This window comes from Apodemus sylvaticus, chromosome 1 (assembly GCF_947179515.1).
Source record: "Apodemus sylvaticus chromosome 1, mApoSyl1.1, whole genome shotgun sequence".
NCBI lineage: Eukaryota > Metazoa > Chordata > Mammalia > Rodentia > Muridae > Apodemus > Apodemus sylvaticus.
Genome location: NC_067472.1, coordinates 39,676,542 through 39,700,469, shown reverse-complemented (window position 1 = coordinate 39,700,469; position 23,928 = coordinate 39,676,542). Strand labels below are relative to the sequence as shown.

General features: G+C 40.3%; 1 protein-coding gene across 1 annotated transcript in view; it reads left to right on the top strand.

Annotated features, from left to right (window-relative positions):
• Positions 1 to 23,928, top strand: part of Trpm3 (transient receptor potential cation channel subfamily M member 3) — an 863,316-nt gene that overhangs the window by 560,610 nt on the left and 278,778 nt on the right. Inside the window, 2 exon segments of the mRNA XM_052188302.1 lie at positions 11,113 to 11,192; positions 12,437 to 12,641. Coding sequence (XP_052044262.1) covers positions 11,113 to 11,192; positions 12,437 to 12,641 — 285 coding nt within the window.

The following is a 23,928-nucleotide window of genomic DNA, read 5'->3' as shown; positions in this document are numbered from 1 at the left end:
CTCAGCACAATGAAGGGAATCAGAGGGACAGGGAGGGGGCAACTCCTAACAGAATCAGAATGTCAAAGGTGAGCTAAGATAAAGAACTGAACAGTTAAAAGATGGCTTTGCACTTCTCTGTCTCTGCCTTTGAAGACAAAGCTACTGGCACAGTTTCTCTGAGTACAGAGCATCTCTCCATCACAGGTGTGTGCTGACATTATCACAGTAATACTGTTTCTTAACAGTTATCCATCATTTTAAAGTTCCTGGTCCCTGAGGCAGATGCCAAGCTCCAGTCTCATAGGATTTCTTAGGGTTTATAATAATATCAAGTTTATATTCAGTTACTTTTTAGTATGTGAACCAGTTTCACAGAGGCAGTGCATTCCTAAAAATGTCCCCATGTGAGCATTTGAATGTTAAGTGTTTAAGTATGGACATGGGTACTGTTTGGAAGCCTGTGGCTAATCCTTGATGGCTATGAGATAATTTGGAAGTAGAGACCAACACCTCCATCTCAACTTTTTCATCAGAGTCTTCTAGGCATGATATAATAAATACATGTTTTAACAAATTCAGGTTGATTCCAATGCCATTAATCCACCACACCAAAATGGAAAGCATCATTTAGCATCACTAAAATCAATGACATAATAAAGAATGCAGAGACCTCAATACAAACAGAAGCATTAGGCCATCACTGGTATATGATGTTGGCATGATGCTTAACCTGTATAAACCCCAGTATCCCTTTATAGAAGAAACTATTGTAGTGTCTCTTTTATAAACTTAAAGGTTACATGAAATTCAAAAACATTCTGTGTGTTATTGAGTGCTGTGAAAATATAATGTGTTATGGCTAAGCAATTATTAATTGCTTCACAATGAAGAAATTTCCAATGTTACATATAAATATATTGAGAAATTATTTCCAGGAAGACTATATAGAATAGAATTTATTATTGCATTCTACATGCAAATAAGTTATGAGCATATTTAAATGTAATTTTCACTGCAAGACCTGTTGATAAAAGATGAGCTTCATTTATAGCTAGAAAATGTGACTTACTAAATATTTTCAGATAAATAGATAAAATGCATCTTTTTGTTGTATGTTAAGAAATACATCATGTAAATTTGGATGCTACAAAGTAAGTTCCACTTCAAATAATTTGACTTCATAGACACATTATTCTCCAAAGTTAATTCTAGAAATGAGGGTGTAGCAATCCTCCAGAAACAAAGAGAAACTGGGATGGGGATAAAAGAATTCTTCTTGGAGAGGTCCAAGCTCTAGCGGAGCCATAGTAGACCCAGAAGGACATAGAGAGAAGAGACAAGTAGATGAGAGCACCTACTGAACTGGAAACAAGTCATTAGAATAGTACATGAGCCTGCTGGAAGTGGGAGCAAAGTATGGGTCTAGAACAAGGTCACAGTTGTTCTCACTTGCGGTGGCTAGCCAAGCCTCCCAAAGAACAAAGTGTTTTATGCAGACTTAAGAATACAAAGGCATTTACTTCGTAGCAAAGGAATAATCGAACCTTCTGAGGGAAATGATGAAACGTCCAGTGAGTGGTAAGTGTGGGACCTCTTGGTAGATCAGGGGCACTAGAAATATTTTGTTTGACCTGAGTAGAAAGAATGTTAAGGCTTGCAAAGAACTTAAGAGATTTGATTAAAATACTTCTAGACTCAGATCCCGAAGCCTTCCAATATTGAGCTGATCTTGCCTGGGCACAGACGATATATAAAGGAATAGGGGAGGGTGTGACCAGTCGCTGTGAATGGACATGTAGGTGGTGGTGTGACCCAGAAAGAACTGGCCTCACCATGTCCTCTGGTCTTGTTTATAGTCAGTGGCAACTCACATTTAATTTCATGCATTGGAATAGAAACAAGGAGTTAAAGGTTCCCTGGGCATTTAAGAGGAGCTGTTAGTGTTTCCTAAATGACACTCAATTTCATGATATCATCATGACTTTCGTCTCCACATCACTTTTGTTTTTTGTAGTCCTGCAGATTGAGTCTAGTGTTGCATGCATTCTAGACCAGGACTTGACCAGTGAGTTCTGTCTACATCTCTCTTTCACTTTTTATGGAGATGGCCGCCCCTTAGTTGTCAAGGCTATCCTTGAACTTACACTGTTGCTCAGATAAACCTTAAGATGTCCTTGCCTCAGCCTGAGCAGCTGGGATTTCAGGCCTGTGCTACTGGGTTTGGATAAATATTACTGATGTGTTCTTTTTTTCACTTCTAATTAAGAATAAATTGAATCCCCAGATGATGATATATATATATATATATCCCTTCCTTTTACATTACTATGAACCCAGCATATATGCCTATCTAGTTAGCTCTCAAGTCTCCTTTTCTATAGCTATAAGCCTACCTAATAGTGTTCATTTCTAAGGGGGGATTTTATTCTTCAGGAAATGGAACGGTTTCTCTGTGCCTCCCCAGTACCACAGTTCCAAGTGCTCTGCTGCCAGTAGTAACAGACTGCCATTACTGCCCTTGGGGTCCTGCTTCCTAGTACAAGTCATACAAGAAGACAGGGGGCAATAACTTGATAGAATGATGCGCTGTTCCTTTGGCTAGGATGTTCAGAGTCTCTGGGGACTGAGATATCTGAGGTTGAACCTATCACAGAGAAAAGTAAAACAGGCAACGGTGCCTGAATAGAAGCCGCATGACGTACTGGAAGAAGAGAAGAGACAAGAGAGGGTTGGTGCCTCAAAGCCTGGCGATCCACCACCTTCTCTCCTGACAACCCATTGCATAGTCCTGTTTTTTTCCTCTGTCCCAAAGATTGACCAGTACACATCAGGAGCAGCCTGCTACCCTCTTCATTAAAATAATGTACTCTCAGTTATGATCGTATTTGTTACCTCATGATAGCCAAGAGGTTGCGTATTAAGGCAGGGACTTACTGTTCTCTAATATCCTTAAATACATCCTGGCTGGCCCTTTGCTGAAAATGTTTGTTGACCCCTAATCTACGTCATGCTCTTTGTCATTGCTACCAAATATAGGCATCAAACAGATTCTTTGCAGGTACTTATGGCAATGCAATACTAACTTTACATATTAAAATCTAGTTTCTACTGACAGAAAGCCCAATTTTACTTTTTCTATTAGATATTTTCTTTATTTACATTTAAAATGTTATCCCCTTTCCTTGTTTCCCCTCCAAAAACACCATGTCCCACCACCATCCCCAATTTTACTTTTTAAAAATTGTGGGTCAGTAAACCATTTTGTTTGTTGTGTCATCTTCTCAAATGTAATATTTCACTGATGACAAGTTTGAAGAATAAGGGATTCTGCTATGGTCTGAAAGCAGAAGTGGAGGATAACCATCGTTATGGCTGTGCATGTGGTCTTCCATTGTTAGAGTTCAAGTTGTCTTCAAAACTGCATCTGAAGCGGCGTGGTAATAGACCCTTCTGGGAGCTGCATCTCTGGTGATGATGCTCTGGGTGTGGAGAGCATCATCCTTATGTGCAGTAGTTCTGAGATGCAAGTATCTTTGGAGCTAATGACCTTCCTCAATCAAAGGGTTCTCCCTGCCTCCTGTGAAAGATCCATCTCTCCTGGCTTCCCTGGAGCTTCCCGTTTCAACTCCCAGGAAAGGCCCAGGGCTCTGTGTGGTATTTCCAGGGTTCGGTGCGGTATTTCCAGGGTTCTGTGTGGTATTTCCAGGATTCTGTGCGGTATTTCCAGGGTTCTGTGTGGTATTTCCAGGGTTCTGGATGGTATTTCCAGGGTTCTGTGCGGTATTTCCATCTCTGGTGTAAATTTCATGGATGGCAACTCACACCTTATGGTCTATTGAATGTTTCTCTTTAGAAAAGAAAAGCAAGCAAAACCAAACAAATGAAACAGGACTAGAAAAAATAAAAAATGCATGCATGGAAAAGTAATAAAAGACTATGTGTTTAATTGAACTTTATGGTAAAAAGACAAGGGACTCTTCCTTCTGACAAAGGGTGTTGAAAGAGGTGAATTTTGAAGTCTTTCTACATTGGGAAAATTACTGAAAACCAGTCCATTTAGTCTCAGAGCTGGCTGCTGCTCCGCTGCCATCTGTCTTTCAAAGCCTTTGTCTGCCCACGGATCTCTTCCATTCCTTTCCCTTCCACTTCCTCCTTGCTTCACCTCACTGTTTTTTTCTCTCTTTGTGTCTCTCCAGAAATCTCACCCCATACATTACAGCAACAACAAAAAGCAAAACAAAACCCTTCTATTCTAGAGTCTCCCTCAGAGGATCTTTTCAGTCTTCATGAGCTTCTTTCTAAATAATGCTTCTCTGAGCACCTTCCTCGCTCGTGCCCTCCTGTGAACACAAGACAGAACTTGATAGCCGGAAAGCAAACACACATGTGCTTTTCTGACTCCAGATGTGTACCATGGCCACAAGGGGAAGCTGAAATACAAAAAGAATAAAATGATAACTAGCATACTTGCCTATCATCTTTTTATTTAAAATTTGCCTTTTTTTCTTCCTATTTTTCTGTAGCCTACTTTTTTTTTAAAACATAGCAACAGGAAAATATATGCTTCTCCCTGCAACCTTTCTGTGATCATCAAATGGCATAAACCATAATTTACTTAGTCTTGTTTCAGTGGATTTGGTTTTCAGTTCTGTGGCCTAAACAATGCTGTAGAGACTATCAATCTCTGATGGTTCATTTAGAATAGTTAAGACTATCACAGGTGTATTAAGGTTGTGGCCAATTCCTGTGACAAACAAACAAACAAACAAAAAAACAGGCTGTGAGGGGATGGCGAGAGAAAGACCACAGAACTCGTGCACACACCACTGTGTCTCTGTGGTGGTCAGAGAACAGCCTGTGTATCAGTCCCTCTTTTCCACCTTGTTTGAGACAAACTCTCTTTGTTGTGTGCTGTATATCCCAGACTAACTGGCCAGAGTGTCTGAGGGTTGTCCTTACCTGTTTCAAGCTTTGCCATAGGAACGCTGGGTTGCCAGATGAACACAAAAGTGTCCAGCTTTTAGTTTTGGGGACCCAAACGCTTTGCCCACGGCTCCATCTCCCCAGCCTTCTTTCTTGTGTTTTGTGCTAAAATTTTGGTGCGATTTTTCACTTAAATCTGTTTTACCATGTTTCAACTGTTGAAAGTTACTAGGTAGATGATAGTCTCTTGTCTTTCTTGGGAAACTATGGTTGAGTGAAGAACCAGCAAATTCGGGGATCAGTCCTGAAAAGCAAACAGACAGTAAAGATGGCTGGCTGATTCAGGAGTTAATCCATTCAAGTGTGAATAAGTCACTTGGTTGTCATTGTCCTCTTTAATATACACACAACACATACCATTCATTATGACACAGAACAACAGGAGAATGAAAATCAAAGCCCAGGCATCCTTACTGATCATTTACTGCTGAAGGGTGCCACCGCCCAGTTGACTGTCACCCTTGGAAAGACATACAACTCTCAGTCATTCACTGCTTAGGAGTCTGTTTGCCTTATTGAAATTTGAACTAATTTCTTTCCCAGCATATTTGGGAGCTCCCTTTCCCTCTCCCTCTCCCTCTCCCTCTCCCTCTCCCTCTCCCTCTCCCTCACCCTCTCTTGGGTGATCTTTGGAAGTGCGCTCTCTCTACATAGCCACATGCTGGCAAGAGTCTCTGAGTGAACACACAGCTGATTCAGCACCAGTTCTCCATGCTCCAAGTTTCACCTGCACATGTCCTTGGCGCTCCCAGCTCCTTCCTTTTCAATGCAGAACCAGGGAATGCAGGTCTCTTAAGCATTTGTCCTGGGCAAGGGAAAGAAAGGCTGTGGACAAGAAGTGTGACCAGGCAAGTTTTGTTGACAACTAGTTGTAGAAGCTCCTTGACCAAGCCCAGCTGCATTCTGCTTAGACTCATGTTCAGGGACCAAAGGGTTGCTTTGAAACACTGAGGTTTTTAGCAGTTTCTCTTTAAAGAAATACTATCGTTCCATTCTGTGCAGTGGGGGAACAATGCCTCTTGTGTGTTGGAACTACTGGGAGCATTAATACACTGTTTCTTTAGAGAGATTTGCTTTCCAAAGCTGAACTTTCAGGACTCGGAGCACCTTATCACACTCTTGCAAGCTTTTTGCTTTTTCTTTCTTTTTTTCTGAAAGTGGAAAAAGAAAAGGTGGGGGTGGGGTGGGGAGCAGTTAGGACTTGTGCTAGTTAAACCTGATCTCTCTGGGGATTTGTTTTTCTCCTGGCTTGAGATTAGGTGTTCAAATCAAGCAGTGTGTGAAGACTCTGAGGGAATGTTCATGGGGCTCTTAGTGAGGCTAATCCTGGAGCACCAGGACATTCCAAGGGGCCAATCTGCCCAAGTTCATTGCTTACTTGAAATGTCTCTGGGGGAAGAGCCTGGCAAGTGACTTTTTTTTCCAGTGGGCGGTCATCCGAGCATTATTAACAGGATGGCCAGCCCCAGTCACAGCAAAATGAAAGCAACAGAAGCTGTGCAGGGTGACTGACCGCCTTGCTACCAGCCAGAGTCAGAGCGCAGGTAATGATTCCAGCTAACTTTTCTCTTGTTTGACTTGTCTGTGTTAGATGTGGGGATTTGGAGGAAGACTAAAGGGACGCATGAAGGCAGGCAGAGAGAAAACAGAGGGGGAAATGAACATAAATTTTGGCATTTTGTTCTAATGAAGACTGGTTGGCCTCTTGAAACTGGAAACTCCGATGAATGGCAAGCAGTACAGAGAGGAGCTTTTCCTCGCAATTCTTTTGGAGAGAGTTCACATACTTTCTTTTTAATCTTAATACCTGTCTGGGTTACTGAGCTGCTAAGTTTGTATTGCAACTCTTTCCTCCTGGAGAAAGGCTGGAGTCTGCAGCTAGTAGGGAGGTTAAGGGAAGACAGAGCGAAGTTGTTTATGGTTTTAATGTCAGTAGCAGAGCCTGGGTAAAATAGAATTTAAGTGAAATGACTTAATGTTTCTTTGGTATAAAGCAATATTTACAGGTTTGTTTCACTTTCTTTTATCTTAATGTTTTATTGATTACATGTTTATTTTTCAAAGTTAGCTCTTGCTTTTATTCTTTATGGTGGGGTAGCCATTTTACCTTGTTCAAAATGCAGACGACACCCTTGTTTCAATTTTGCAGGGAAAAAAAAGTCCTTTAATTATTAGTCTTTGAAAACTTCCCTATGACATATTGCATATGGATAATAGTACAGAAAGACAAGAATTAGCCCCTGACAAAGTTGGTATGGCTACCTGACCATTCTAATTCCAGAAAAGACTGTCCAGAAGTGATTTTGTTGAGGGCCAATAGGACCCACCTTCCCTAGGAGGACAGGAGACTTCTGTGGCATAATTAAAAAACAAAGCTACTAGGGCAAACTCTCCACTGACATATTGCATTAGAAGAGAATTAAAAGGTCAGCAGGAAATGCATGTCAGATTTATTTCATGCTTTCTAACAATGAGAATAATCGTTCTGTGCTAACTTAGTTGGGTGTTGGACAAAGTCTAAAGCTTCATGCAGAGCAGTTCAAAACCCTTAAACAAAAGAAAAACGGAATTCATTTAGGCAACAAGTTAAATCATGATTGGATGTCAAAATATGTCCTTTCCAAAAAAATAATTTGTATAATTGAGTATCTGTCCACACTAATAACCTAAATAAAAGCACAATAAAGCCAATCCTACAAAGGAGCAGAGTCAATTATGCATATTTTGGAGAATTCCTAAGTGGTCTGTTATGCATGAATTTTTCTTATGATGAATTATACTCATCTCATGAATACAATGTGTTGAAGTTTATTATGAATGATGGGAAGATCTTTTTTTACCTCACCTCACTTTTCCTCCCAATTGTGCCTTGGCAAGGGAACTGCTTAATCTGCTAAAACTAAGGAGCACAAGTATGTTCTCAACCCATTCACTTGCAAGGAGGCTGCGTCTCTTCTTCGAGAATGCAATTAAGTTGCTCCTTCCAAATCACCTTCCCCTGAAAGACTAACAAACAGACAATCCAATCCATATGGAATAATTTTCTACACACCATCTCACTGAGGCCTGAAGGAACCCCCAAATTGAAACTAATAATAATGTCCTGGAAGAATTGGATTCATTCTAGCATGCCCTCCCCTCAATATTCTTAAGTTTAAGGTTCTGTTGTAATCCCATTTCTTTGTTGCAGCAGAATTAATATCCTTTACCCCTTCTCTAACGCTTATACACTGGGGTCTTTCTAAAGCAGTATCCCATCCATTACTCTAAAGGAAGAGGAAGAATAGTTGGAAGAAAGTTCACCCCTCATCATATGTGAGGACTGGGCTGGGGAGAAAGAAAAAGGAACGAGTCTAAACAGGTTTCCCACGTGCTACTAGAAGTACAGTATGGTCCAAACACAGAAATAGTCTCAGACATCTCAGAAGGTTCTGTACACATAAAGGATATTCAGAAACATTACTGTCTCCTCTGGCTAAGCAGTGTACCCACAGAGTAAGAGGAAAGGTCCTGAAGCAAGGCTATTCAAACTCAAATTGTGGCTTTGGAATTCACACACTGTTTCTCTATGTTTCCATTTCTTCATTGATAAAACACATGTAGTAGTGGGCCTTCCCCATCCATATTCATTAGTGGATCCAAGCACATGGTAGACCCTTAACAAATGTTAGCCACTGTGAATCCTGGCGAGCTCCTACTTTGTGCTAGATATGTAAGATGAACTACTTGTTCTGATTTTCACAAAACCCTCCAGAGTAGCTTAGGATCTATATGCTATACATGAGATTCAGAGAAGGTAAGGAACTTTTCTTCATATCTCACTAGTAGCCAGTCCAATGCTCTATGGTCCAAATATAGAGGTGGCTACTGCTACAAATATTTTATAGAACCCTCATATGAACGTTCATATGAATTTATAGTATCAGAATTAGCCCAGAAGTCTGTCCTGATAGTACAAGTCTTACTCTTGGTACTTGGGAGGCTCAGGATAGTGATTTCTGCAAGTTCCAGCTAGATTTCAGAATGATTACTAGGCTAACCAGGGGTACAGACTAAGAATCTGTCTCAACAAACAAACAAACAAGCCAAGATCAGCCTCTTCCTGAAGTCATTGGCAATACTCCCCAAATAAGAACTCAATGTGTCAAACATTATCATTGTACCCAGTATACAGATAGGAAAAACTGAGGATAAAAGAATGCCTAACTGTTCTCATCTAACAGGGTTGCACTCAAGCTCCTTTCTCAGCTCTAGACTTTGCATCCCACACAGGCTGCTTTCCCTGCTCCCTGTCCTGGAAGATGAATCAGCACTCACTGAAGCAGGCAGATGCCTCCCCCAAAAGATCCTTTTGAAGGCTAGCCAGGACAGGATACAAAAGTACATTCTTTCTTTGCTGTTCCCCAAGGTGTAGGGAAAGTGGGTTTCAAATGTCCCGTGAGGAACGTCTTACCTCTCTCTGCCAAAAGATAACATCAACAAAAGTATTCAGTGTTTCAGCACCATGGGCTATGTATGAATAGTTTAATTTACAGGCTTCCCACAAAGATAAAGACTGGTTATCTTTGCTGCTGAGCTCATTTCTGCTGCAGAGATGGAGCCAGTAGTTTTTCATACTGGTTGGAGAGGGAAGCTCTTTGAGAATAGTTGCCTTTTTTTCTTTTTTTGGTTTGTTTTTCATGTCTAGCTGCAAACAAAGTTATAAATGCCTTCTGTGTGCATGAGTGTGCAGGGGTTCACCTAAACTTGGGGACCTTCAAGGCAGTGTGGGTTGCTCCTTTAAATAAAGACAATAGAGGGAAAACAAAATGTAAGTGACCCAATTGTGATCATTCCTGTAACAGAATTGTCTCTTGATGGCCCTCAACCATCCTGTGTGTACCCATATTTAGAATATTTATTGTGTTAGTATTAAAGAGCTATTTCTATGGATATCACATGCACAAATAGACCTCCATTGTTTGAGATCAAAGGAATGAGTGTACACCAGAATGCAAAGGGCTCAGACAGCATTTTATGTTCAGGGAATCAGGACTAATTACCTCCTGTAAGCAGGAGCTGGTAACAGTTCCCACCAGTGATTGACCCAGGTCAAGTGAACAGCTCAGTTATGTCTTGGGCCAGGATATTTTAAGAATATAAATTTAGGGGTGACAGTGAGATAGTACCATGAAATAGCTAAGGTTTACCCCAGTAACTTCCATCCTAAAGAGTTAGGAAAAGAACCATCTGAGAAAGAAGCTTAGTAGGTTTAGTGGAGATTTCTCTACTATTTCAAATGCTTTTGAAGGAAGGGTTTCAGGGTCTACAGTCTTTTGGTAGTATGACATGATGTTTTTCATCCATAAATGTATGGGACTTCAATCATAGTTATGATGGAGTAATATGCTATACAGCCCATAGCTTGCATTATCAGGATAAGCACTACTTGGGGGCGTGGGGAGATCCTTTGGTTTGATGGGACACCGTTTGTCCATCTTGGACCGTGTCTTGATGGCAGGGTTTCTGAGTGGATGTTCTCAACAATGCCTCTTCTAGGAAGGCATTTTTTTTTTTTGCATGTATGTAGGATGTGAGGGGAACATCCTGTTTACATCTCTCCTCCTTGCCTCTCTATTTCCTTTAACAGTTCACTGTACCTCTGTATCACAGACTTGGATTTCAGGAACCTTAGTGATGTAGGAGTTTTGAGTCATGCAATCGCAATCCCTCTACCATCTTGCTTTTTTTTCTGTAATGAAAAAAATCTAATGGAAACCTGATTTTCATGATTGACCATGAAAACCTGATACTGAGCTACGTGTATTTCCTCTGGCTTTTGAATCTTCTTTTCATGTAAGATTATAAATGTCATATTCTGTTCCTTCAATTTCATTTTCTCTATGAATAGCTTTGTGTTTCTGTCCTTTACAAATCACAATAAACATGTCTACAGTCCTATTATTAACACTTTTCCAGCCTTCCTATTTCTTCTATCTAAATGGTATAATATTAACCCAATCAGCTAGTTGGCTGGCTAGATGATCTTCAATGCAGAATTCATTTATAATATACTAGTGTATTGTGTGATTACACGATGTTGCTGCCTAGCCAAAAAGATTTAAAATTTATGTTCATCTTTCTTTTTTCTCTCTCTTTTTGTTTCAGGCTCAGAAATCCTGGATTGAAAGAGCATTTTATAAAAGAGAATGTGTTCACATCATACCCAGCACCAAAGACCCCCATAGGTAATCCTGCTGACTCGAATATATTAAAAATGTAAAGCAATAATTATGGTGATAGAGTACAATTAATATTATACAACACACTGCAATGGAACCACTACCACTGTCAGATTAAATATATTTTTGAAGTAAATATATATTACACTGTAGTATGCGTTGGTTACCCTTAATATTCATCAGCAAAGTGTCTGTATACAATTACCATTATAGAAATAACTGATTGCTATATATGACAGCATTCTATGTTTTTGTTACAAATACTTATTTTTTCATCTAACTATTTTGTCAGACTGTTTCGTTTGTACCAACATGCCCTGCTAATGTAAAAGGACAGTACTGAATGAAAGACTGTATTAATTAGGGTTCAGACCTTCAAATTCCTCTGCACATTTTTAGGGGAGGTAGGGGTGACACTGTAGTTATCCTTCTGAAAATCAGTGGTATATAAAGCAGGAAGCTAAAATAGTACATCATCCTCTGGAAATGCCTTTTTGAATGGGCAATCTTAAAAGATGGCTTAAAATGCAGATCTCACAACTATAGGCTAGACACATAACCTTGGATACATTGTAACCTTCAGAGCTCTGATTGTTTTGCCATCAGAGTATCCTCAATTGCTGGTGTTGAAGAGAATGGGGGCTGTGCATGAAACTATCATTGCTAATAATTGTGATGATAGCTGTTAGAAGGACATGAAGGACATTTTGATGACAGAACAAATTTTAAGTTTCCATTTTTCTTTTCATTTCTTCTTCAAAGAAAAACCTATAGATTTTCGTTCTCAGAATTGAATATTTGGACAGCAAATATCAGTCAGGGAGACAGGTTGGATTGTGCCTCACATATATGTGAGAGTCCTCACTTAAATGTACATGTTAAAATTCTTCCTTCAAAGCTCTTTAGCGTCTTCCATGAAATATTTGACAGATTGGAGCAGTTAAAAGTGGAAAAATCTAGAGAATGTTTGTTCATAATTGCCCTGTCCCAAACAACACACCAAATGCTGAAAGGTATAGGTGGAGAAAGACAGGAAGTTGTTGATATAGACAACCTGGGTGGTCGGGAAGAATGGTAGATAGGTGCCACCAGAAACTTCCATCCACCATCAGCATGGTCTGCGGGTTCTGTGGGTTTCTGTAATGGACTGTGTGTGTGTGTGTGTGTGTGTGTGTGTGTGTGTTTCTGTGTGTGTCTGTGTTCCAGCAATGGCTGATGGAAAAGGGTCACTTTAACCTCTCATGTTACAGGTGTTGCTGTGGGCGCCTCATAGGCCAGCATGTTGGACTCACTCCCAGTATCTCTGTGCTTCAGAATGAGAAAAATGAGAGTCGCCTCTCCCGAAATGACATCCAGTCTGAGAAGTGGTCTATCAGCAAACACACTCAGCTCAGCCCAACAGATGCTTTTGGGACCATTGAGTTCCAAGGAGGCGGCCATTCCAACAAAGCCATGGTAATAAGAAAGCCAGTCACTTATTCCTAGACATAGAATCATATCCTGTAAGCCTGGGTTGTAGGTCTCAGGCTAGCCTGATCTCTGTCACTTCCTGGGAGAGTGTCTATAAAATAGGAAAAAGAAAACCTTCCCTAGGACTTTTTAAACGATTAGCATGAGATCAGATGATTAACTTATTTTTTTAATTCTGGTAAATATATATCATTGCATATGACCATGTGATTTAATGTTGTTTCCGTATGTGTGTACACAGGCATTGACCAAGTCCATCACTTCTTTAGTCACCTGCCTCCAGCACCTTTATCATCTTTCACTCTATCTTTCAGTTTCACTGGTCTCTGGCCTTCACAAATGAGAGAAAAGGCTGTACTTGTCATTTTTAATCTGGCATTTTTCTATATTTTTTTTATAGTTTTCAGTGTTATTTTCTGTGTCTTGTCTACTTGGCCTTTTTCTAAATCCTTTATCCCAGCTTTGGAGAGGAAAGAATATTTCCTTTAGGTTTCTGTTTTGTTTTATTAGCCACATTTCCCAGGATGTTTCCTCCCTGGTCTTGAGAGAGATTTCAGAATCCATATCAGGTACATTTTCTCCAAGCAGCTGGGCTAGTGATAGTCTCAGTGGGAAAGAAAAATATCTTTATTGAGCAATCTGTAAACATATAGAATTTTGTCATGTCAAAACTATAGTTCCCATGAAATACTTTTGTGGTGACTCCTGGACTTTTCAAAGAATAAAAAGTATAGCATGTGTTCTGAGAATTATGCATGTTTTATAGTTCAGCAAGCTTGCTTCTGGCTGTTGAACAAGTTAGATAATAGGTGTGAGGCATTTGCACGATGCTGGACATGTCAGTGGGTGTGAACTAATTTAGCTGGCATTATTAATATTTGCATTTCCCCTAGGCTCTAAAAGAAATTGAAAAGGCCTTTGACTCATCCTTTAAGGATGCTCCTTTAATATATGACTCTATTAGTTCATATACTTTAATTTACATTTTCAGTCAATACTTTAAATAATTCTCAAAGGTCAAACTCTGTAGCTTTCTTGCTGACCTTGGAATTGAAATCCATTGGAATTTTATTCAGAGTCTGGTGCTGTCACTTGACGGCTGGATGACTGTCCAATTTAAGCCTAGTGCCTTAGTTTCCTTGAGCATAAAATGGAGCAGCAACTTCTATTTCAGAAGAGTGTCTTGGGAATTAGCACTACCTGTGTGTGCTAAGATCTTTGAATGGTGTCTGATACTAAAATTAACTGAAGTTTTGCTCTGAGGGAAACTGTAATCAATCAAAATAGATGTATGCTCTTGAAGTCGCAGGACTAGGTAAATTCTCACTGTCTTTGTTAAACCATTTAATTTACAGGAACCTCAAATGCTCTACCTAGGAAGCCGGTAAAGTTTTTTCCTGTGATGTTTGTGAGGATGAAAAATACTTGATACATACCTAGTGTTCAATATACATACGCAAATGAAGAGTTAGGTCAGGGAAATAGGTTCCTGTACTTCTTGGAAGCCTAAAGATGCATTAGAGTATTTCCATAGGGGCATCAGCCTTCACATGTTCACAGTCTGCTCTGTGAAAACTGTGTGAGTGACAGTCACATCCAGAAAGCTACCTGGAAGTTTGGGAGCTGGTGTTCATACTCTGTCTGGCCCTTACAGTCACTCATCCCAGCAAATCAGAGTAGGCCATATTACCTGGGCCCTTCCAACATTAGTCCTTCTCCATCTCAGTTGCTAAACAGCTGCTGTTGAGTGATTTTAGATTAAGCACAGCCAGGAGCTCTTCTTTTGTGTAACTTTCTTCTATAGGAACATCTTTTTATTCCCTGAAAATTTCTGGTGAGTTTGAAAGACCCCCTGAAAACCCAGAGAGCAAAACTCAATATGAGTTTATATGTATGTACCCTTCAAAATGTTCAGCAAAATACTTCAACAATTTCCTTAATGAATAACAGTTATGATCATAAATGAGCAACCACGTATTTTGCAATCCCTTCAGGTTTCAAGTCCCCCCATATATATTCAAGACATTTTTTAGAGCTGTAATCAAACAGAACCTCATGCATGGTTGGTCAGCAAATACACCCCCAGGGTATATTTCAGTCCTCAAATATTAAGAACACTGGGAAGTGGGTCCCAAGCACCACCCTCTCAGCACTGGTGAGAGTTGTCCACACACTATGATGCTGACCCTGAGGTTAGAGTGTCCCCAGGTGGTCTCAGGGCAGTCACTCTAAGGGTAAAACTTTCTTTCTGTCCAAAGCTAATTAGCCTAATGAAGACCAGTTTTTCTTTTCATTACTACTGGGTATTTATCAAGTGAAAATCCCCAGCATTCAATCCGACACAAATGAGCATCTTGTGTACTTTGAAAACTTGCCCTGGAGTTACTCTGCTTCTCTTGTCTAAACAAAGAAGTGGTCCTGTCAGGCCAGAGGCCTCGTTTTTTATGAGGCAGCAGAATGGATGCTTGCCAACCTGAGCCTCCCTTGCTTCTCAGCCTCTTGGGCACACAGTTTGGACAGAGGGACTTGGCACCCACTGCCTTCTAAAGAAGCCAATCTTCATGAGAGCGCTGTATTGTTAATTACTACAAAACTACAGTTAGACCAGCCAGTAAACGTAATGTGCCTTTGGGCCCTTGCTTCTGAAAGGAGTCCTTGAAGTGGTTTTTAGCAATATCATCAAAACACTCTAGGGGCAAGATTGTCTTTTATTTGAAAAAAAAATTAAGGTAGGATATAACATTAACTTTTTTCCTTGAAGGCAGCCTAGGATATAGCTCTAGCATTTTACAAATGCCAAGGAGGACTACACACAGTGAGGCAAGCAGTGTGGGGAGCAGACTCATTACTAAAATGCCTCCAGTTACTTGAGAGCCATATCTAGGAATCTGTTCTACCACATATAAGGGGACAGCAGTAAATCACAGACTTTTAAGCAGCAAAGACACTTGAAGGATAGTAACCAGAAGGCCATCACAAATTGTCGCTATCTGATTTACTTCTGGAGTCTCATTCATTAGCCTTGGAGAGAACATGGGTATCCAAAGAACTGATATATAAATAGCACAGTTATTCCACTGTGTAACCAGCCTTGGAAAAATTAATCTCCATCCCCTTTACCTAGATTATAGATGAGTGAACTGAAGCTCCAAGAAAGTAAGGTATTTTACCAGTGGAAGTTCTAGCCCAGCCCCCAACACCTCCCTTCCACTCTCTACCTTCTTTGTCATGTGTGCCTAAAACAGATGAGTCACGGTTTTATTTGGAAATTATTTGAGGTGATTGAAAGAAAACTAATTGTGATTGTGTTTCTACCTCTTTATAAGGGTTTAATAATTTTGGTAGCTGAATTTTTAAATCACTAATATTTAATGAGGTTAATTAAGCTTGAAAGCTTTGAGCAGGGAGAAGTCTCTGGAAAATTACATCCTCAATTATTAGAACCATTTGGCAAGCTCTTTCAAGAGCTTCCTGGTGTTCAGAACTCAGTGTCCAAGCCTAACCAGCCCCAGGAAAACCAACACTTTGCAGGGAGAAACTATGATACAGGAAGGAACCAGTCCAAGCTGACAGTGAGGAAGGAGCCCAACTTTCTTCCTATTCCCAGATTGCCTCCGACCAGATGAGAAGCCCTAAAGGACACTAGACTCTCAGAAGACCAGATCGCTCATAGGGACATTTCCTAACTTGCAAACTACCTTAGGGCCACAGCAAGATTCTCCGTCAGCAGATTTGATGAGGTCTTTTGAAGACTCTATCTATTGAGGGATCCCACATGATTTACAAAGTCAGCAGAATATAGACTTCCTTGTTTACAAATCATCTCTTGTAATTAATGCAGAGCTGGCTTGTGGGCCAGGTAAGAAAGACTAAACCTAATTAAAGGCATGCAGTTAAACCTTTCAAGCCAGGCACATAAATCTCTTCCGCCTCTCCTCTGCCATTTACTCTGCCTATTAGATAATGTGGAGTCACTTAGGAAGGTTTTCATATAATTTAGAAAATTATCCTTAGCCCTTGCTTGACACAGAAAGCTTTAACTATTGAGCCCACAAAGGAAGGCACCTTGCTCTCTGGACTTTGGAGGAGGGGAACACACAGTGGGGTGGTTGCTTTGTGGTGCGGGTAGCACGCAGTAGGGACGCTGCCCCGTTAGCGTGGCATTTGCACGCACTTACTCTTAGAGACCTTTCAGGTTTGAATTTGAGGTTTAAAAATGATCTCTCTTTGCATTACAATTTGATCTGGGAATCCTTGACAGACACACACCAAGTAGGGAATGACTAGATTCCTCTTCACATGCCTGAACAGCCCAGTCACTGCACTGTGGCTAACGTGAAGTTTCCTACAGCATGCTCCATTGGTTTCTGGTGTACACCTTGTGGTCTGAAGGCTGTTGAGCTGGCAACAGGAACACACAGTCTGTCTGAAATTAAGAACTAAAGTAGACTATATGGTTGATACTTTCCATTCTAATAATGGGTCTATAAAGCAGGAGAAACCATGCCTCTTCCAGAAAATTACTCCACTTCCTTGCTTCTAGAAAACGCTATGCTAAGTAATTCTGACAGTAATTCTAGACTGCCCTCCATGACCCTTGCATGTGCTTAGTGACAATTAATATTCACTATCAAGCTTCCCATTATCAACATTTATCCAATAAATATCCTATAGTTAACCCTGAGAAAGTGCAAAGTTAATGACACTTTTTACTTCCAAAGTTTTGAGGACCATCAAACTAGAAATTTGAATGAATTTGTTTGAATGCATTAAATGCAATTGCAAACATTTTCTTTCTTTTTATGTCTACTGAGCCACCGTAAGCATTTAGCTCGGGATGAAGAGCGAAAGCTCCGTGGGCTTGGAAAGCTGCTATCAGCAGAATTATCTCGGATGTGACGTATTGTACTTGGCTGCGGCTTTAATTACAAGTACCCCCTTTACATGTGGCTACAAAAATTAGGAAATGAAATGGTGCTTGTCACATTTCTCAACAGAGAAAAGAATGGAATCCAATTTCCCACTATGAGCTTGAAAGAAAGGCACTGCCAAGACTGTTACAACAGATTTCACAATGGTAGGTCCATGCATGAGAACAAACACTGCTTACAAAGTACCAAGTGGTTCTTTGTAAGAAGTAATGATGGCCCTGAAGTGAAAGGAGAGGATCTGTCATCACCCATTTCCAAGAGGGCAGCCAGATTTATTGCACTGCGACCCATTTTCATTTTCATTAAAATAGCTGGGCAAAGTTACATGGGTAAAATTCCAGGGCTAAAGAGTTGAGCGATGAAGTAGCAGAACCAAACACTCTTGTCTGCCAAGCTCAAGTCCAGAAAGCCAATGGAAGGTTAAGGAGTTTGTTTGTCTGTTTCTTTGTTTGAAGAAACTATCTCCATCTGCTCTAAGCATTGACTGCTGCATTCGCAGCCCCCAGCCTTTGCCCCCTGTAGATCTAATGGAAGGGAGAGAGCACAGCCTGGCAATAGCCTGTACCTGGTGACACCCTGTGAGCCCCATAGCACTGATAGGTGAACAGAAGCATATGGAACAACGGCAAGGTATTTGCCAATTTGGTAAGAAAATCAGGGGTTTCCTACAAATCCAGCAAAGAAACCCCAAGACCAGGCACAGCTGAACCCCCTAAAGATTTGGTTACCAGCATCCTCTCCACTCAACTGAATGAACAGCCCTCATTTCCTGTTTACAAAATGTAATTTCTAGTGTGTTGTCTGGAAATTAAAGTACATCTTCATGCGAAAATAATGCTGGTTTCATACCTCCACAGTACTCAAATACATATAAAAATCATATGATTTCGACTAAATCTAGCTTCTGACTTTTACAGAGCATTTTGGAAGTCATCCACTTGCCAGGCACATGGATCCCAGTTTCAGAGAGGAGAGCTAACAGCACAGAACGGGACAGGTCATTACAGAGATGCATACCTTCTTTGGTCTCAGCTTCTCTCTTGATCAACTGGGGACCTAAAGGCCCGTAGTAATGGGTGGTCAAGGTCTCCTATGCCCCACCAAACTAGAGTAAAAAATAGGAAAAATTTGAAAAGCATGTGACTTGCATCAGTTATACACAGGCATGCTACACCTATATTGAATGGGAGCAGTATCTGCCCACTCTGCACTTACTGGAACTTCTTAGCAATTCCTCTTTCCACAGTTTGGTCCCCATAGTATCCTATTCAGTGATCTAGATTGATTTCATTCAATGGGGCAGATATTCATATTGTTTAAGTGACCAGTACTCTTAGCATCTGATAGTAAAATGAGTTGGAAACTTCTAAACAGAGTACCAAGCCAGAGCTATGCCTAGGTGACCACATTTGAAATATACATTAGAAAAATCTCCTATAATCAGCAATAGGATCCTTTAGCAATTGGCAGATACATAATAGACATCAAAACTGCTTGTCATCACTGCACTTGATGGGATGACTCAGGGAGTAAAGGCACTTGCAGCCAAGCCTGCTGACCAGGCTTCAATTCCTGGGACTTAAATGGTAAAAAGAGTTCTCAGTCTCAAGCTACCTGCTAGCCTCTACACACACCTCACTGCATGTGTCTGTCCCTGTCCCCTAAATAATAAAAAAAAAAAAATTAATGATTCATCATAACAACCCAAATAGCTCCTAATTTCAAATCACATTAACAATTTAATAGGAATTGATTAATTGCTCTAGGCACAATTATCTCTGAGTGTGGAGCTGCTGACTCAGCAGGTCTAGTTTCTATTTTATATAGGCATATAACATTACATTAATTTAATTTAATTTAAATTCTATTTAATTGAAATTTCTAGATAACATTAAAATGCTGTTTAGCCCATGAATTTAATAACAATTTTACTTCACAAACCATGTATTCAATTTTCTAAATTTACTTGAATACTTACCTTTTGTTCTCCAAGAGAAGATCACAATAAGTTAGAGGTGATGCGAAATATTTAAAAGCCCAGGCAGTGAATGCCTGTGGTTTTCACCTGATATGCATGATAGTTGGCTGTGGTCTATACAGAAATCTACATTTCTCCAAATAAGCACTGGTCCTGGCCAAGAGGGTACTATTGGTGGAGATGCCCTGATCAGCTCACCAGTGCTCTCTCATTTATCATGGCCTAAGTCTTCCCCACCGTTTCTTTGTTTTCCATATCAAAGTTAAGTATATTTTACTTCCTTTTGGCTCCAAGCTAAATAACACACACATTGCTTTAGCCCTTCCTTGTGCTGCTGTAACAATATCTGAGAAGGAGACACTTATAAAGCACAGACTCATCTGTTTTACAGTTCTAGACAATGGCTACTGCCAGTCTAGAGCCTTGCTACCAGGAAAGCCCTTATTTCAGGATCGTCCTGCTGATGTATGTATAAGGGCAAGAAAATGTGTCCATGAGCATACCAATCCTTTTCTCAGGATCTCACTCCTGCTAAGAGCATGAATCTGTTCAGGAGGACAGTCTCCTCCTGACCTAACTATCTCTTAAAGACCCTATGTCTCCAAACTGCTGCACTGAAGGTGACACTTTCAACATAAAAAAATTTAACAACCTATTCAACCTATATACATACTATTTAGGTCTTTTTTAAAATCTGGGAAGAGTTGCACACATATGGACCCCAGGCAGCTGTTAGAAATGAAGGCAGCCAAGCTCCCTTCCAGACCTACTGAATCAGAACCTGCACTCTTGACTAGCTAATACATCATATGATTATTTGACATTTAAAGGTTAAGAAGCACAGCCCATCTATAGCCTTCAGGATTCATCGTAGCTTTAACAATATGGCTGTAATAATGGAGTAAATGTCTGATGGATAACTAGATGTGATATCTCTGTGACTCCTTCCCTTGGGGTGGAAATAGAGGAGGTGAAGCAGATGATCTTCAGTGTGCAGTGACTGTGTAACTATCTCTCCCAATACTGTGCCTACTTCATTTATAGCCAGTACTGAAGAGGCCTTATCAGAAAGCATGGGCTCCTCAACTAGGTCCTGAACTCAAAGGCCTGTAGCACAGGAGATAAGATGCCATATAAAAGAAGCATCCAGAAAGAAATATCACACTGGGCTTCATCAAGACTCACATTGTATCAGCATGGACTTGCAGTCTCAGGTCGTCATTGGGACTGAAGCAAGCTTTTGAAAGATGAGTGCAGTTTCCATGAGTGATGGAATGTGTTATGTAAGACTTGGGGATCAGCATTACCCAAATGCACAGAAAAGTGGGAAAAACTGTCAATAGAGGGGACGCGGCCAAATTAAGGGGAAACTTGCAGGAATAAGGAGTTAAGATGTAATGGTTTAAATTAAGAAAGAGTGTGATCAAAGTGCACTGCAGGAAGAAGTCAGCCCATTGGCCTGTGGTTGTCTCAGAGGGATCTGAGGACCAGAGAAGCTGGAGGCTGGACCAGAACCCAGACTGACATTCCTGAAGCAAATATAATGCTAACACTACAGCAGAAGGAACAAGACCAGGTCTCGGGCAGAACACCATTTTGAGAGATCCTTAGAACTCGGAGACAAGTCAGTTTATATAAAGGAAAAGGAGAAGGAGGAAGAGGAAGTTACATCTTTGAGGTCAAGAGAAGGCTGTAAAGTCAAAGCGAGAGAACAGAGCCTCTCGTGGTCCTCCAACTAGCAGCATGAACTTGGGGACATTATGGGTCCTTTCTGTCTCCGATGCAAATATTGACAATATGAGATGGAATGCATAAAGCACTTAGCACTCCTGTACCTGGAGTGCGGGAGTCAGGCCCCACAAGGGTCCTTTTAGGCATCAGCGAACCATGTATATACACAATGGAGCTCAAAAACTCCTACCACTCAGTGGCCTGAGTGAAGTATAAATGTCAGAAAGCAGCACCTTGTTTATGTGGGTAATGTGTTATACTACCCAGCCTGTTTTACAACAGCAAACAATCTGCAATTATATGTCACAGATAATACTTAATAACTGGCTATTTTACTGCTGTGTATATCTTCTGTGCTGTGCATTTATCATTATTTTAGAATATTATAAAAGAGTTGACTGAAAATAGTATGTGAGTCAGTCAATATATATGTGGACCTTGGTACTTACATCAAAAAAAATTGAACTAAAGGACTTGGGAAGTTGTTTCCATTGGTGAAGCGTTAAGCTGCACAAATATGAAAATCCAAGTTTGATAGTACCCATGTAACAAGCCTGGAATAGCACACTCCAGTAAGCCTAGCACTGGAAAGGCAGAGACAAAGGGATCGCATAGGCTTACTGGCCAGCCAGTATAGCCATCCCAGTGAGCTTCAAGGGAGGTCCTGAGAGAGATATTCACCAAAGGGCTGGCAAGATGACTCCGTAGGTAAAAGGACTTGCCAACAAATCTGATGACCTGAATTGAATACCTGGGATCTACATGGGGGGAGGAGAGAATCTATGTGCCAATCTGTCCTCTAATTTCCCTACATGTACCATGACACATGTGTGCATAGTGCACGTGAGCATACACACATACACACACAAGCACACATGCATGCAGGCACACACAGATGTATACAATCATGCAGGCACATATACATAGATACATACATATATATAAATACATATATGCACATATACACATATACATACACAATAATTTGTTGAAAGTATAAAATAAATAAAAAAGATAGTGGTTTGAGGAAGACACTGAAAATTGACTTATGGTGCACACTTGCATGCACCATGCACTTGTACAGACACAAATAAATATGTATTCACATATACCACACACACACACGAAATGGACACACTCATGTCCAAAAGCAGTGAATAATTTTGTTTTTTTTTTTTGAGACCATATTTCATTAAGTCCAGGCTAGCCTCAAATTCTCTATATATCCAAGGTTAGCCTTTAAATTCCTGATGCTGCCTTTACCTTGCAAGTCCTGATAACAGTAATGGGCCACAATCCTCATTAATCAATTCTTTTCTCTCCCATGCAATACTTTTAAAAATAATTTTAATTATCCTTACATTAATGTTCTCTGCGTGTATATATATGTACACATGTGCGTATGTGTGGGCCATAATGGACATGTGGAGGTCAGAGAAAACTCGTGGGAGTTTCTTCTACCATGATTGAACTCAGATTTTCAGGCTTGGTATCAGGAAAGTCCCTTTACTCATTGAGTCATCTCAAGGACCCACTATATAGTTTTGTTCTTGTTATTTTCATTTTTTTCAGACAGCATCTCATGTAATTCATGATGCCCCAAACTTCTGATCTACCAGCCTCCACCCCTCAAATACTGGGCTTACAGGCATACATCATCACAGCCTGTCTGTGTCGTGCATTAGAATCAAACTGAGAACATAGGGCAAACACTCTACCAACTGAACTATAGCCCCATGTAATGTACACCTAAGAATGCTATAATTTTGATTGCTAATTTATTGTATAATGTTTTCTTTCTATCCCTTTATACTATAAATTAGGTATGATTATTGATTTGTATATGTACAGTCAACATGGTTTTATGTTTACCATGTAGTTACTAATTAGTTGTACCCCCCTTGTGTTTGGGATCATCATTCTGGATAGTATGAGCTTCAAGGTTACTTCAGTGAACACTGACAAGAGGGAAAGTCAGTGTTGGCCTTCGTAAAAACTGGCTATTCTTCCTCCCACTACTGAAAAGAAAATATGTCACTCTTTTTCCTGAAAATGTGTAGCACTAGAGTGACAGGCCATTTCTTTGGGCTTTAGTTCAACAGGCTTTAGCTGTTGAGGAGTGGGCTTCTAGTCTGGAGTCTTAATAGGTAGTGCTTTCTCCAAGCTGTTTTTAGGAATGCTTTCTGTGATGTATCACGACTGAGGTTTCCTGTTATTTATCCTTCCTAGGATCCATTGAGCTCCTGGGCCTGAACGTTGTTGTCCTTCAGGACCTCTGGGAAACAGTCTGCCAGTGCCTCTCAAGCAGTACCTCTTTCATATTTATGGAGAATTTTAGCTCTCTCTCCCAATCATCTTTAGTTTTTGCTGTTGTTTCTGTGTGTGCTTTCCAAATCTTTATCTTTCTGGGCTGACTTTTAAAGACCATTGTCAACATATCCTTTTCACATGCTGATTTTCATGTACAATATTACATTTTAATCACTGCAAGTTCTGTCCCATGTTTTCAAATGCCCATGGTCATTCCTCACAGTTTCTTTTTCTTCTTTGTGTTGATATCCACCATAAGATGCTAAATGTGTCAGTTTTGTGGGTCTATGACCATCTCACTGTCTTGGGCGGTCTGCTCAGA